At 54.0% G+C, this 14286-nt stretch overlaps 1 protein-coding gene across 4 annotated transcripts; it reads left to right on the top strand.

Moving 5' to 3' along the window:
• The first annotated feature begins 120 nt into the window (after positions 1–120).
• Park7 (parkinson protein 7) lies at positions 121–11918 on the top strand. Of its 4 annotated transcripts, none has more exons than XM_005404063.2 (7): positions 121–218; positions 1076–1188; positions 2436–2537; positions 5030–5089; positions 5798–5867; positions 9107–9193; positions 11558–11918. In XM_005404063.2, exons 2-7 carry the CDS (start codon positions 1099–1101, stop codon positions 11716–11718), a joined length of 570 nt encoding a protein of 189 aa, XP_005404120.1. In that variant the 5' UTR covers positions 121–218; positions 1076–1098; the 3' UTR covers positions 11719–11918. The 4 variants fall into 4 exon arrangements, with proteins under 4 accessions (XP_005404120.1, XP_005404119.1, XP_005404121.1 ...); XM_005404062.2 differs by having other exon boundaries at positions 163–267; XM_005404064.2 differs by lacking the exon at positions 121–218 and adding an exon at positions 457–479.
• The last annotated feature ends 2368 nt before the right edge of the window (positions 11919–14286 follow it).

Below are 14286 nucleotides of genomic sequence, written 5' to 3'. Positions count from 1 at the left end.
GAGGAATGAATCCATTTCATAGAGCAACTCGCGACGTCCCCCGCTGCACCCGTGCTGAGAGCGCTCGCACCCACCGCGCCTGCCCGGCGGGACTGTGCCATTCTCGGAGCGGCGCGGGGGGAGGAGTTCGTGGGTTTTCTTCCCCCGCAGTCTGGGGTGAGCTCGTCCGGAAGTGACGCACAGTGACCGGAAGCGGCACGAGACTGCGTAGTGAGACGGTGAGGGCCGGGTGGGCGGTGCGCGCGCGTGCCGCTTAAGTGTGTCGGGGTGAGTGGTCCCCGGCCGCGGGACCCCCACAGGGCTGCGAGAGCTGGAAGGGGCGCGGGGTGCAGGCCGGCCCCGCGTGCGCGTGGGCAGGCGCGCGGGCCTGGCAGGGTTCCGGCTCCGGCGGGCGCGGTGGCCTGAGTGGCCTGCGGAGTGCGGCGTGGCTCGCGGCTCGGAGCGCGCTGCTCCCTGAAACGGGCTCGGTAAAGCCCGGAGTGCGTGCAGGCAGCGCCCCAGGGGGACAGGCGGGAGCGGGGGGGCGTGCGCAGCAGCTGGTGCGCTCGCTTCGGTGCGGCGGTCTCCGTCTTCCCCGCCCGCGAACGGGCTTCGACAGCCCTCCACCCACGTTTCTGGTGGTCGTTAGAACTAAAGCAGAAACCGCCCCAGAACCCTTACGAGCTCGCGGCGACAGAGCTACTTAAGTTTTTGCCGCTTTTCTGTGAAACGGTGCTTTGAGATAGTCTTTGTGAAGGGCACCGTGTGACGTGTAAGATCTACAGACGTGTGTTTTAGGGAGCTGCGGATTTAGCAGGATTTTAGAAATTGAATTTAAGAAAATGCCGTAAAGGAAAATGCAAACAGTACTAACACGCGTTAACAGCTTTACGGTTCTCGTCTTAGAGCCATGGATACTGCTGTGTATGGCAGTAGTGACTTAAATGCTGTTTTCCGTGTTTATCCGAACTATTTCCGTAGGAGGTACTTTGCTTGAAAAGGTCCCAACACTAAAAATGTTTGGATATTGTACAGTTCCACTGAAAATTTAAAATATTTTTCTTTTTTTCCTTTTTTTTTTTTTTTTTTTATAAAGACTTTAAAAAGTACAACCTAAAAATGGCTTCAAAGAGAGCCCTGGTCATCCTGGCCAAAGGAGCCGAGGAGATGGAGACGGTCATCCCCGTGGATGTCATGAGGCGTGCGGGGGTGAGTCCCCTGCTGTTTCCTAGCCCTCCTTGTAGGTCACATTGAATAAAACACCATCCCCAGTGCTGGGTGGAATACTTCAAATATATACAACACTACAGTGATTTATAGTAACAACCTGCTTATTCACACCCATGTTTAATGCATCTTGCCTTCTTTGTTTTTTACATTTTGCCTTTCAGACCAGTTTTTTCCTGCTTTCCTCCTTCCTCCCTTCTCTGCTTTCCTTCCTTGCTGTCCATCCATCTGTCCATCCTTGAGCTAGTGTCTCCCTCTGTTGCACACGTTGGCCCTGAATTCCTGGGCTCAGATGATCCTCCTGTCTCAGCCTCCCATAGCTGGGACTACAGATATGTGCTATTGTGCCCAGCCTTTAAAGAGAAACACACCCAGTACTAGGAAAAAAGAAAAGAAAGACACTTGAAGTCCCCTTTGTAAATTTTGCCAGGCCTTTGACCCTCAGCTCAGCCTCCATCGTCACATGAGTGCGTGTGGACCCATGCGTGCCTGAGCAGCAGTGTTAGCCTGTCGGTTTCCTGCGTGTTTAGCTGTATCGTGCATGCCCCGTGCATCCGTGTCCAGCACAGCAGCAAGCACTTAAATGGCACTGACTGTACCCACCTGCACTCTAAGCACTTCTGTAGACCTTACAACAACTCTGTGCGTTCGATACTGAGGAAACGGAGGTGCCGAGCTACTGAATAATTTGAGAAGAGCCAGAACATAGACCCAGGCAGTCTGCCCCAGTCTGTTTATACCTCACTGGTTCTCAGAAATCAAAGTCGTTTTCGATAGGCTGCTTAGTTTTACATTGTGTGAACATGCCTTCCAGTGTGAAGCAGTCTGTATTCCAGCAGCAGCGTAGGAAAATCTCCTGTTTGCCGGATCGCCTCTTGGTATCATCAGCTTTTTTGACATTTGCAAGATAAAGTGGTATTTTGTTGTTTTAACTTGCATTTCTATCTTAGGCAAACACGGTGAGGTTTAAATGGCATCAGTGACCTTACAGGATGGGTTATTAATAGGATGATGGTGTAATTCATCTCCCAAACCAAAACTCTTACGGGCGAAAGGCTGTGGGGACAGACCTAGTTAGTGAACAGATTTAGCTAGCATCGTAGCTTAAATTCAACATGGTTTTGTTGCAGTATTTCCTGCTGTTATTTTAAAACACCTGCAAGCTATGAAAATGTTGACTCAGAATTTGTGTTTCTGCATTCCTAAATGTCACCATGTCTCTCTTTTAGATTAAGGTCACCGTTGCAGGACTGGCTGGGAAGGACCCTGTACAGTGTAGCCGGGATGTTGTCATTTGCCCTGACACAAGTCTCGAAGAGGCAAAAAAGGAGGTTTGTTCTCCATACTTGAAGTTCTCCCTTCATATGGTTTTTCATTCGTTCCCGGCGCATCGAAGGTGGTCATTAGCACAGACTCATTTAGAAACTTGCTTTGCTTGGGAGTCTTCCCCACTGTGCTGGCAGGCCAAGGACTTTCCATTCTTTTCTGTGTCCAGGGAACTTGGCCACTGCTGGGCACCCCATTGTACTCAGTAAACGGGTGCCAGGTGGCTGGGGGGGTGTTTGGTGGGTGCTGGCTCTGTCGTTGGTATTCTGGCTTACAAAGGCATCCTTGCTTCTGATAAAAATGGGTTTTTTTACAAGATACAAGAATCAGCTGTCCCATTTCTCTTTTACTTTTTATTCCTGTTTCTAGTCTTTGACTTTATTTTGAGACAGAGGTCTCACTAAGTTGCTCAGGCTGGGCTCAGACATCTAATCGTCCTGCCTCAGCCTCCCAAGGTCCAGGATTATAGGTGTGCACTAACATGCCTGGCTCCCTTAATCCTGTTTCTGCAGCTACCTTTTACCTTTTCTGCTTTCAGCGACTCAGTAGGTGTGTGGTTCACTGGATAGGGAACAGCTCATCCTTGCTTAGTGGGTACATCAAGGGAAGGCTGAGAGGCTCCTCACAGCGTGTCCCGGTGTCATTCTGTTTAGAACGATGGGCCTCCTTTACGAATCACTGACTGTTGGTTCTCTCTGGAAAGCTGGGATCTCTTTCCTCAGCAACAGGCCCACTCAGACCCCTGTGCTCACCCTGTCATAGGGTCAGGTGTAAGAGGCCAAGGTGACAGGAGGTGGCTGTCTCATCTGGGGACAGACGTGGCTCCTGAGGGCTGTGATGGTCCCGCTGGAGCCAGAGCAGGTTCCTCTGCTGGGCTGTCCTTGCAGGTGGGGAAGGTTTCCTCCTTTCTGTGGAGAATTAGACCATTAATGCTCACATCTGAATTCTTGAAACTTCGAAACAGCCTGGTAGAAGCACAAAGTAGAAGTAAATATTCCCTTTATTCAGTTTTTGTCTGGCAGTGTCTGGGTGTTTTAGGTCAGTGGTTACCTTGTGTAGGTATTTGTTAAGTTCAGATTCTAAAAGGAGTGAAAGAAATTCATCCTTCACACATTTTTTGTTCAGTTTTGCTTGGTTTTAAAACAAACATAAGATGTTTGTGATTGTAAGTAGTTCTAAAAAGTAAATGTACTAAATTTATACACTTTTTAAATTTTATTTAATGACTAATTTTTTAATATCTTTAAGACAGTTTCCATTTTCTGATCTCAGCAAGCTGGAAATTAGATTTATCTGGGATGTTCTGGTGTTTGGGTCACTTGAAATATTGTCATTTTTTTCTTCCCTCACCAAATTCTGTTTTTCTTAATGTTCAAAGTGTTTTTCTTACGCTTTTTACCTAAAATTTGTTTTTCTTTCAGTTTTAGAAATTGCTACCTTTATTCCTGTTGCAGGACAATTCATACAATATAGACATAAGTGTAAAGTCAAAACGATGAATATGTTACTTTTCTCATTGCTGAGGAAAACACCTGACATCCAGAGTTAAAGGGGTAGAGGTTTATTTAGCTCACGGTGTGTAGAGGTTTCATGGTTGGCTGGCTCCTAGGCACAGTGGCTTGGCAGAAGGACATGGCAGAGGAGAAAGAGTTCGTGGTGAGCAGAAGATAGTAAAAGCATCAAGCGGGGGACCTTAGCAGCTCTTTTCTGACCCACTGATACTCTGTCTAGGCCACTGGGAAGAGGGCAATGCCATAACAATCTGTGGACTGATTTAGTAACTACATACCCTGAACCCCAGCATTGCACCTGAATCAGTCACACACTCTAGATCTGGTCCCCTCTGAAGAAGCCATGACTGCATGAGGCTTTGCGGGGGGTGTCCAGACAGAAGCCAAAACAGTGTCCCTTTCTCCTCCCTACAAGCCCACACTCACTATTCCAGCCGATGTCCCTTGGTCTGTGAGAATCTGTGTGCACATACACACATCTGTGCACATACAGTATACATAGTTTGGTCTTTTTATGTGTATGATAGGGTCTCACTGTCTTGCTTAGGCTGGTCATGAACTCCTGGGCTCAAGAGATCCTCCGGCCTGAGCCTCCTGAGTTGATGGGGCTATAGACACAAGCCACTGTACTCTGCGTATTTTTGTTTTTTTACAAGAATGTGGTTTTTATTACACGTGATGCTTTACAACATGTTACTATATCCAGATTTTCTGCAATTTTTGCTACTTATAAAAACGTTCCATCATTGGGACACCATATTTGCTTAACCTTTTTTAGTTTGATTGTTGTTTTTTGTTTTCATTCTGGGAATCCAATCCAGGCCCTCCTGATGTTAAAACATGCACTCTGTCACTTCCTAACTGTTCTTTGATAGGTGCTTGGATTGTCTCTTGTATTTTGCTTGTGATTTAAGTGCAAGTGGTCAGACTGTTATTTCAGTGTCTGTTTGAAATGAACTGTTCTCCATTTGTTCCCACTGTGCCAGGGCCCCTATGACGTGGTGGTTCTTCCCGGAGGCAACCTGGGCGCTCAGAATTTGTCGGAGGTAAAAATCCCCTCTGTTCCACATCACAAAGAGGCAGGAGCAAGGAAGCGCTCAGCATCAGTGCATATGCTGCTGAGTGGGTTATTACCCGATCGCTCAGGGAGGAGGCTGAAAGCAGACGAGGAACAACTAAAATTAACCAGATGGGTTCCAGAAACCAGTTCCAGTAACATTTCCCCCGGAGTCAGCTGACTTGGTAGAGCAGTCCAAAGTAAGAGGCCGTGCTTCGTCCCTGGCAGCGGGAGAGTGGCACGATTTTGTGATGGGTCAGCTTAGATCAGAAGTCGGTTGACAGCTGAGCCGTGGGGCTGGGGGGGTGTGGAACACAGGGCTGCAGGTGCCAGTGTGCCCAGCAGGGGTGGCATCCATGCAGGGTGGGTGGCACAGGACGCTGGGGACGGATCCTCCTGTGCCCCAGGCCCAGGAAGACACAGGTCCCTCCTCACTTGCTTCCTGTCTTTTCCCTGGAGCACGGAACGGACAGGGTCAGATGTGCCTGGGGAAACTTTTTCTTCTCATTTCAAAATGCCTTAGGATCAGTGCCTGGGGGATTAAGAGTCTAGATGTGCTGTGAATTTGATAATTTTCACATTGATGATTTAGTGATATTTTTTAAAAAGTAGATTGAAGCTGTTGTCATTTAAGCTAAAAGCAGCGGCCCACTTGTGTCCTCGCGGTGACCGGCTGTGCTTTGCTTTCTCTGCCCAGTCACCGGCCGTAAAGGAGATCCTGAAGGAGCAGGAGGGCAGGAAGGGCCTCATCGCCGCCATCTGTGCAGGTAACGCGCCCAGCTTGCACCGGGCCCTCGCCAAAGCTGCTCCCTGCGGGCAGCTTGGGCGTCTGTGCGCGGGCTCAGCCTGGGCGACGTGAAGTTGTGCCGTCTTGGCAGTGAGTCCCGCAGTGCTGCTCTCCCTGCGCTCTGAGCCCGTGGTCTGCATTCCATGAACCGACTGCTCAGCATGGCTGGCCTCGGAGGAGAGTGGGCCCGCTGGAATTCAGTAAACAGCTGGTGCAGCAGATCTCACTGCCAGGAGGCCTGGCTGCCAGCGCAGGAGTCAGCAGGAATCCAGCGCGGCGCGTGGCCCTGTGCCTGGCTGAGGACTCACAGCCCGCCTCTCGCCCTGGTGTCCCTGCTTGTCGGTGTGAGAGGCCCTGGGCCGTGCAGTTTAGCGTAAGGTCCTCGGTGCTCCGTGGACGTCCCTGGGTCCGCAGCTCAGTCAGTGTGTTTTCCGGTGCCATCCGAGTCTGTCCTGTTGCCTTGGTGGCAGTACAGCGGGGTTGTTAGGAGAAGCTGTGGGCCAGCCCTTTGCATCAGAGCACCAACACCGAGTCCTGGCAGCAGGTCCAGAGCGGCAGAGCGGGCACCGCCCGGTGCCGGGTCCTTGACATTGTCATGTCAGAGGGTTGGAGCTGTCACCTAGGCAGGGCACCGAGCTCTGGCACTGTCTTGTTTCATGCTTGCCAGTTGGGGGCCGGGGCACAGCTTAGTGTAGAGGGTGAGCATAGCACCTGTGAGGGCCTCGGTTCGGCCCCCAGCGCCTCCCCTCTGGGGAGAAAGTGGACGGTCCCCTTTGGAAACGGGGCTCCTTCCAGATGCTTTGACCAAAGGAAGAAAGCAGGGGTTTGCCTGGGCCGCCTCCCTTACAATTCTGTTGAAACAAACCCTGTAGATACTTTGTCCTTCAGTGTCACTGAGATCGAAAGGTGGCATCCCACACCCAGGCAGCTGTGTGCCATGCTGGGGACCCGCCTGGCCATAACTGAAGCGACAGGAAAGAGGACGCTTGCAGCACCTTTACACGGTGGTGACCCTGAGCTGCCATCCTGGCTTCCGCGTGAGGACCAGGAGGAGGGGTGCGGGCGATGGGGTGGCACAGAGCAGACCGAAGAGATTGAGAGTGGCCAGCTGGCTGAGCCTTCTGACCGTTTGCTGTTTCAAAGAATGGCAGCCCCTGACACTGAGGGAATTAGAGACACATCGGAAGCGAGGTTTTCCTGAGCAGAATAGCATGAGCTTCAGTTTGGTGGATCCAGGTCCAGGACAGGTTTCGGGAAGGGGATGTACAGGAGCCAGGAGTTGGCTCTTTTCCTCCCATGTCCACTGGGTGGCGCTGCGGGTCGAGGTTTCTGCTGGCTCCGTCCTCAGTGCTGGCTCTCTGCTGCTCCGGAGGGCGGCAAGGCCGGGACCTACATGGGAACCTCAAGCTGTGCAAGCCCACGTATCTCATCTGACTTCCCAAATAGGGTTCTCAGGCCACTGCATGCAGCAGTTACGAGCTTACCACAGTAATGTCGTAGGCAGCAATTTTACCAACGTGAGGGGAGCACCCGAGCACTCCTGCCTCACTGTGGCCGTGCTCCTCCCTGCACGGTCATCCCGGGGCGCAGCTTGAGAGGAAGGTGGTGTGGATTCCTTAGGTCTCCAGATCTTAATAACTAGAGAGGTGACCGTGCGTCCCCTCAATAAACACTGAGCGGTGCCTTAAAAGTCACTGCCGTACGCGGCTGTGCTGTGTGTAGAAGAGAAGTAGAGGCTTGTTTGAGATGTTTTGTTTTGTTTCGTTTTTAAGACAGGGTCTCGCTGTGTGTTTGGGCTAGCTTCAAACTCACTATTTAGCCCACTCGGGCCTCAAACTCAAAGAGAGCCTCCTGCTTCAACCTCCTGAGTGCTGGGATTACAAGTGTGCGCCATCACGCCTGGCTCATTTGAGTCTTATTTTTTTTGTCTTTTTGAGACAGAGTATCGCTATGCAGCTCAGGCTGGCCTTGAACTCACTTTGTAGCCCAGGCTGGTCTCAAACTTGCAGCGATCCTCCTGCCTCGGCCTTCTGAGTGCTGAAATTACAAGTGTGCACCACCACACCTGGTCTAGAAACTTTTGATTGCAGAGCTACACCCAGACTTGGTCTGAGGTGGACACTTGATACTAGGCAGAGAGCTTCAGTACTGGGTGCTCTTGGTTGTTTTTTTTTGTTTGTTTTTTGTTTTTTATCTTTTTGAGACAGGGTCTTGCTATGCAGTTCAGGCTGGCCTTGAGCTCGCAACAATCCTCCTGCCTCAGCCTCCCAAGTGCTGGGATTACAGGTGTGCGCTACCACGCCCAGCTCTTGCTTTGTCTTGATCGGGCTAGAGCGCAGTCTCAGTGCCATGACTGCTGTCTCCTGGCAGGTACGGGCCAGGCCAGCAGGTGTTCTCGTCCTGGTGCAGTGTGAGGCCAGAGCACTTACACACACAGCTGAGAGAAATAAGGCAAAAGAAAGCCTTTTGAAAGCTTGAAGGTAGTAATGACCACAATCTTTTTGACTCTAGTCTTTGAGGACTGGTGTTTACAGTATCTGTTGTGGCTGTCACTGAGGTTGACCGTTTCCAGGGAATACACTGGGCTATAAATCTGGGTTAGTGCTCAGGTGTTTTAAAGACTTCATCTTAAGAAGCAGGGAATAAGGCAGCACAAGCTGACCTTCCTGCACGGTTCTTTGCTGAGTAGTTTTAGGAAAGTCCCTTGTGCCTTTGTTTCTCAGGCTGTAGCGTAATTCCCCAAGTTTCTGCTTCTGGGCAGTGTGCTGTTCTTTTTAATTCCCTACTTCTAGGTATATTTCGATGGATGGATGTTCGTTTTCCACTTTGAACTAGGAAGGTAAAATTGTAAAAGAGAAATAAGGTTCAGAAGTTAGAGGGTGCCAGCTGCCTGTGTGCTCTCTGAGAGGCGGTGCGCCCGGTGCCCGGTCTTTGGCCTCCCGTGCAGGGCGCTGCGGCACCTTCACGTGCCCTTGGGCAGCAAGGGGAGCTTCGATTAAATGGCGCTGTAGTATTTTGAGTTCGCGCAAAGCTTAGCCAGATGCGCTCAGCAAGTGGCTCATAAAACCGTCCTCATTCTAAGCAGCGTTCCATTTCAGAAGCATGTCTCTTTTTAGATGAGAGCCTCTTGATTTGGAAGAATGCTTTTACTGTTGCAGTTTCTAAAGCTTGGGTTTCTCTGCATCTGCGCTCAGATCTTTTTATTAATCTTATTTTTAGGTCCCACGGCTCTGCTGGCTCATGAAATAGGCTTTGGAAGCAAAGTTACCACGCACCCACTTGCTAAGGACAAGATGATGAATGGGAGTAAGTACAAGCTTAGTTTTCGCGCACAGAAGGCCCTTCTCGCAGCGCTGTGACTTCGCACCCTTCGCAGGGCCCAGCCTGGCGGGGTGGGGGCCATCCCCGACTGTCGCACATGGAAGGCGAGCGCGAAACACCAGTTTAATGAGTGTTCTTTCCAAACACACTGTCAGCAGCCTGGGGTAAATTTTCAACCCCGACAGCAGGTTCAGAAAGTGCCCTTTCACCCGAGGTCCAAAGGAAAGGCCCGAGCCCAGCCTTCTCCCTGCACACACGCTGCCCTCACACGTGTCAGGGAAGCTTGCGGATTTCTTGAATTATCTCTGTAAAAAGCACGCTCAGTTCGTGGTGACTGTGAACTGTGTAGAAGGTGACCTGAAAGGCCAGGCTCCTCCCCGCCTTCCCTCCTCTTGTCACAAGTGACACCTGGGAAGTGTCTCGTGGCGCTCGAGAACTTTCTCTGCACTTGCTGCACCTCCTTTTAATACTTTTACTCAGATGAGGTCTAAGTGCATTGGTCTACAGCTTGCTCTTGTTGTTTTTGAGATGGCTTCTGGCTGTGTTGCCCAGGCTAGATCTTCACCTCTTAGGTTCAAGGGATCCTCCCGCCTCAGCCTCATGGGAGCTGGGATGACAGACATGTGCTACTGCATAAAGCTGCAGCTTGCTCTTTCCTATTAGGTCTGTGTTTTACCCGCTGGCTGTGGGGCTGTGGCAGGTCCCTTAATCTGTCAGAGCCCCAGTGTCCTCATGTGTCCTGAGGGGGTCGTTGCCGCGCTCTGGGGGTTAACCTGTGTGATGCACCCTGAAGGCTGCCTGGCAAGCAGGCACTCGCTCCTGCCTGCAACACAAGGGGCCGTCCTGGGCTACGTGCAGGACACAGGATAAAGACCGCCCTCCCTGTCCACGGTCTGGAGTGACCCTAGGGAGTTAGGAGGCTCAGAGCTGCTGAAGGGCAGACGGAGAAGCGCTGTGCTTGGGCACAGCGGGCGTGGCTCCACGGCCAGGTGGCAAGTCTCGGGCCTCCCAGGGCTTCAGGCCTGGGTGGCCACTGTTAGCTGTCCTAGCTCCGCGTAAACAGGGTGCTGCGGCTTCACCCCAGGAAAGCGTTATGGACAAACCCAGGCAGTGGCCTGTCGTTCCTGACCCCTGTGTCCCTCGCTGGCCCACTGGCTTTTTCTCTGAAGAGATTTCCTGGGATCTTTGCCTGAAGCTTTAAAAAAAAAATCCATGCCTTGTACTGCTTTGCACGTGAGGTGTGAAACATGTCCCAGGAGGCTGGGTTTGGGGTTCTCCTTGCGTGGCTGTTCTTCGTCACTGCCACTAGGTGGAGCGGTTGACAAGGGTAAGCCTCTTCCAGTTGAGATTCTGAAGAGAATTTTAAACCTATTTGGTGAGCTTTGGCCCTGCCTGTATGATGTTACCTGCAGAGCTGTTGCAGGTGAGCCGTTGATGATTTCCTTGCCTCCCTCACCTGCTCCCCAGCGGCCCCTGCTGCCTTCCTAGCTCAGCACTGAACCTGTCCTGGCCCAGTTTGGCCATCAGGAGGGGACGGGGGTAGGGGGTGGGGGGCACGGAACTGTGCAGCGGGCCACCCCCCACTCCCCCTGGACAGGGTCCTTTCCCTGCAGTCTGGGGGGTACCCCAGGGATCTTGCATACCAGGAAGTAGAGTCAGGGCCCCCTTGCCACACAGCGCAGCGGGAGCTCTGTGCTTACCTTCCCGGCCGTGGAGCAGGCTGGGGACGGAGTAGTCCAGGGAGCCCGCCACAGCGATGGAGAGGTGCGGCAGAGACTGGGTCACGAGGGCCCCTCAAGCGCCTCCGCCGGCAGGGGCACCTCCTTAGTGTCCCTAGGGCTAGGGCAGGCGGGGCTAAGGGAGGAGCGCCCTTGGAAGTGGCCATAGCAGCGAAGTCAGAGGCTGGCAGAGGGCGTCGAGCAGTGAGGAGTATGCTGCAGGGGGCGGAGGCCCGTCCGGTGCTGGGGCCCAGGGACCTTGGTGCAGAGGAAGAGCCAGAGCGGAGGCCTCAGGGACAGGCCTTGCCCTGGGCGTCTGGTGACTGCCTGGCATCCGGGGAAGAGGCAGGAGCCCTTGGGAGGACCCCGCCTTGCCGAAGCGGGTAGGGGCTGCAGAGCCCTTAGGGTGAGGCCTGGCTCGCGCAGCTCCGCCCCGCCGGCCTGGGGCTCCTGGGCTCCCAGCAGCTGGGTGGCCACATGGCCACCCCATTGCCTGGGTGTGGGGCTGCCGAGTCCTCCGTGCCACCGTGAGTGGTTTCAGGGCCGGCCACATAGGGAGGGGACAGCAGTAGTGTGCTGGAACAGTGACTGGCGCTGCCCGTCAGGACGTGGCCTCTTCTTTCTGCTGCAGATCATTACAGCTACTCCGAGAGCCGCGTGGAGAGGGACGGCCAGGTGCTCACCAGCCGCGGGCCGGGCACCAGCTTCGAGTTCGCGCTGGCCATCGTGGAGGCGCTCAATGGCAAGGAGGTGGCACAGCAGGTGAAGGCGCCGCTTGTGCTCCGGGACTAGCGCCATGCTGGGAGCCAAGGTGGGCCAGGGCCACCAGGGTCCGGGCCCTGCACACAGCATGGCGGGCGCCAGGCCCAGAGCTCCTGCACCCACTGTGGGGGTTTCAGCTGTAAAGTGACCGCTCCTGGCCTTCCCGGCCCGCACCGGTGTCTGCACATTTCTGAATAAAGCAAGCAGCTCGCAGCTGCTCCTGGCTGCTGCTCTGTCTCCTGTCTTTAATGTGATCCGGTTCCAGAGCCACTGGAAGGAGAGGATGGGGCACCTTCTGCAGCTTGAGGTCAGGGGCACAGGGACAGGCTTTAGCTGCTACAATGTGCTCTTAAAATACCAGTGAGCTAGGGACGGCAGTGCTCACTTGTAATTCCAGTGCTCTGGAGGCTGAGGCAGGAGGATCGCAACTTCAAGCTCAGTCAGGGTAACTTAGAACTTGTCTCGAGGTAAAAAGGGCTGGGGTGCAGTTAGCCCAGAGGCCCTGGGTTCAACCCAGTGCTGCAAAAGGAAACAGCAGAAACTACCAGTCAAGGAGGCAGTGGCGGTTGTGTTTGTAAAGCAGCCGCTCTGTCCACGTGCCAGAGTCCTTGGAGGAATAGCAGACCCCCACAGCTGCCCGGCACCGCCTTCCCTTCCTCCAGCAAGGGTGCCCCACACTCCTGGCGTCCGCACAGCTCCTGTGGGAAAGATGTGCACAGGGGAAACCCCTCATCACGCCGGCCAGATGGGGGACTCCCTCTGGGGCCCCCGCGGCTGCTGATGCATGTGCAGGTGGGATGGAGAGGAGACACCGAGCTGCAGTGCTGGCAGCCGTCTTGTTACCGGGAAGAAGCAGCTCCAACCAAGCGGCCAGGGCAGCTGTAGCTGTGTGACTGCCGCTGCTGGTGAGCAGTGTGAACGACAGTACAGACGGTGCAGGGCCAAGCAGGACTGCTTCTGTGGTGTGGGTCTGAGGGCGGTGGAGGAGCATGTGAGAACTTCATCTGGCTAGAATCAGCTGTCCTCACAGCTGATGTGGAGGGGAGAGCAAACCTAAAAATTTGCCCTAGCAGGAAGGGTGACAAGGCAGTGACAGGGACCTTTCCGATAAGGGACCTGAAGATGTGCAGAAACGAGTGTGGAAGAGGTGGCCACCAAGGCAGAAGAGACAGGAAGTGCAAAGGCCCTGAGGCTGAGTCACAGGATGTGGAGGCTGGGGCAGGGAGAGCTGCCAGGAGCCAGGAGGTCAGGGCTCCAGGTCTGGCCTGGGAGAGGCCTGGACCCCAGGGGTGACAGGAAAGAAACTCCCAACCTGAAAGATACCTAGGGTGAGATCATGTTCTCTAAAAATCAAAGAATGAATTTTAGGAACAACAGAGGTAAACAGCAGAGGGAAAGAAAGCTGTCAGAGAGACCTGAGTGGGCTGCCAGAGTGTAATTGTTGTAAAAATGGATTAAGCCAGGACCAAATGGGGAAGGGAGTCACGTAGCAAGCGGGCATGAACACCAAATGGGCTTTTCCTGAGAGCGGGGGTTGGGTTAGTGACTTCGTGGCTTTTTCAAGGTGATCGGTACGTATTTAGAGTATCAGTCCCTGATGGCCGTCCCTAGGGAGGTGTGTGGATGCGTTTGTTTGGTCTTCTGTCTTGAGGTGGGCTCACAGCGGAAGTGCCTGTCTTGCAGTTGCAAGGTGTCTTGTCGTCCATAGTGGGTCCTCTGAGGGCACAGCCCTGTCTGACTGCCTATGATACTTCTGTCTAACTCAGCTGACGGACGCGGAGGGTTCGAGGGCAGCCCAGGGCCACGCAGAGCCTCCTGGAGTTGCCGTGGGAGACGAAGTGGGTTTGGGGCTCGGGTGGATGCATCCGCTGTCCACGGTGCCCGTGGATGAGAAGAGGACAGGCCTGTGACCCTGAAGGTCCGGTGGAAATAATTTCCTCCCAGCGGTGAATGCGTGCGGGTCAGGCCGGAGCCGTCCCGCCCTCAGCCCTTGCCTGGAGTGGCTCCAGAGCTGTTGGGGTCCACAGCTGCTGTAGACCCCGCTGAGGGAAGTGCTTTCTATGAAGTCGCTTATGGTGCCCGATCCTGGGAGGTGCTAACTTCGCAGCGGCAGTTCGGGGAACCCACCTTACCAAGCCCCGGGGCCTCCTGGCCACTGGAATGTCTGGCTTTGACCAGTGGTGAGCGGGAGCCGAGGCTTCCTGTGCTGGACACACCTAGCAGCTGCTTGGCGGAGCGGGCCGCGGTCTTGGCTTGCACAGGGACTTGGCCTTGGGGTGTAGGGTGGGCCTAGTGGCATCTGCGTCCTCCTGAGCCCGGGGCTACCCAAGGTCAGAGTCCATTTGCCAGATACATTCTTTTGTTTGTGTTCTTGACTTTTTTGACAAAGGGTCATTCACCTTGGAGAGCACTGCTGCAGGGCGGAGGCTGGGCCCGCCCAAGCCCCTGGGAGAGGTGGCAGCGGGTCTCAGGGCCCAGTCTGGGGCAAGCTCAGCCACCATGGCCACATAGACATCCTTACAGGACAGACGGCTCCGGGGATGTACCGCAGCCACTCTGCCGGGGGTGCCGCTGCCCAGGTGCTAGGGCGCCCAGGAG

This window comes from Chinchilla lanigera, unplaced genomic scaffold (genome assembly GCF_000276665.1).
Source record: "Chinchilla lanigera isolate Chin_1 unplaced genomic scaffold, ChiLan1.0 scaffold00085, whole genome shotgun sequence".
In the NCBI taxonomy this organism is placed as follows: domain Eukaryota; kingdom Metazoa; phylum Chordata; class Mammalia; order Rodentia; family Chinchillidae; genus Chinchilla; species Chinchilla lanigera.
Note: the sequence above shows the minus strand (reverse complement) of the source record. Positions and strands in the feature narration are given on the sequence as shown.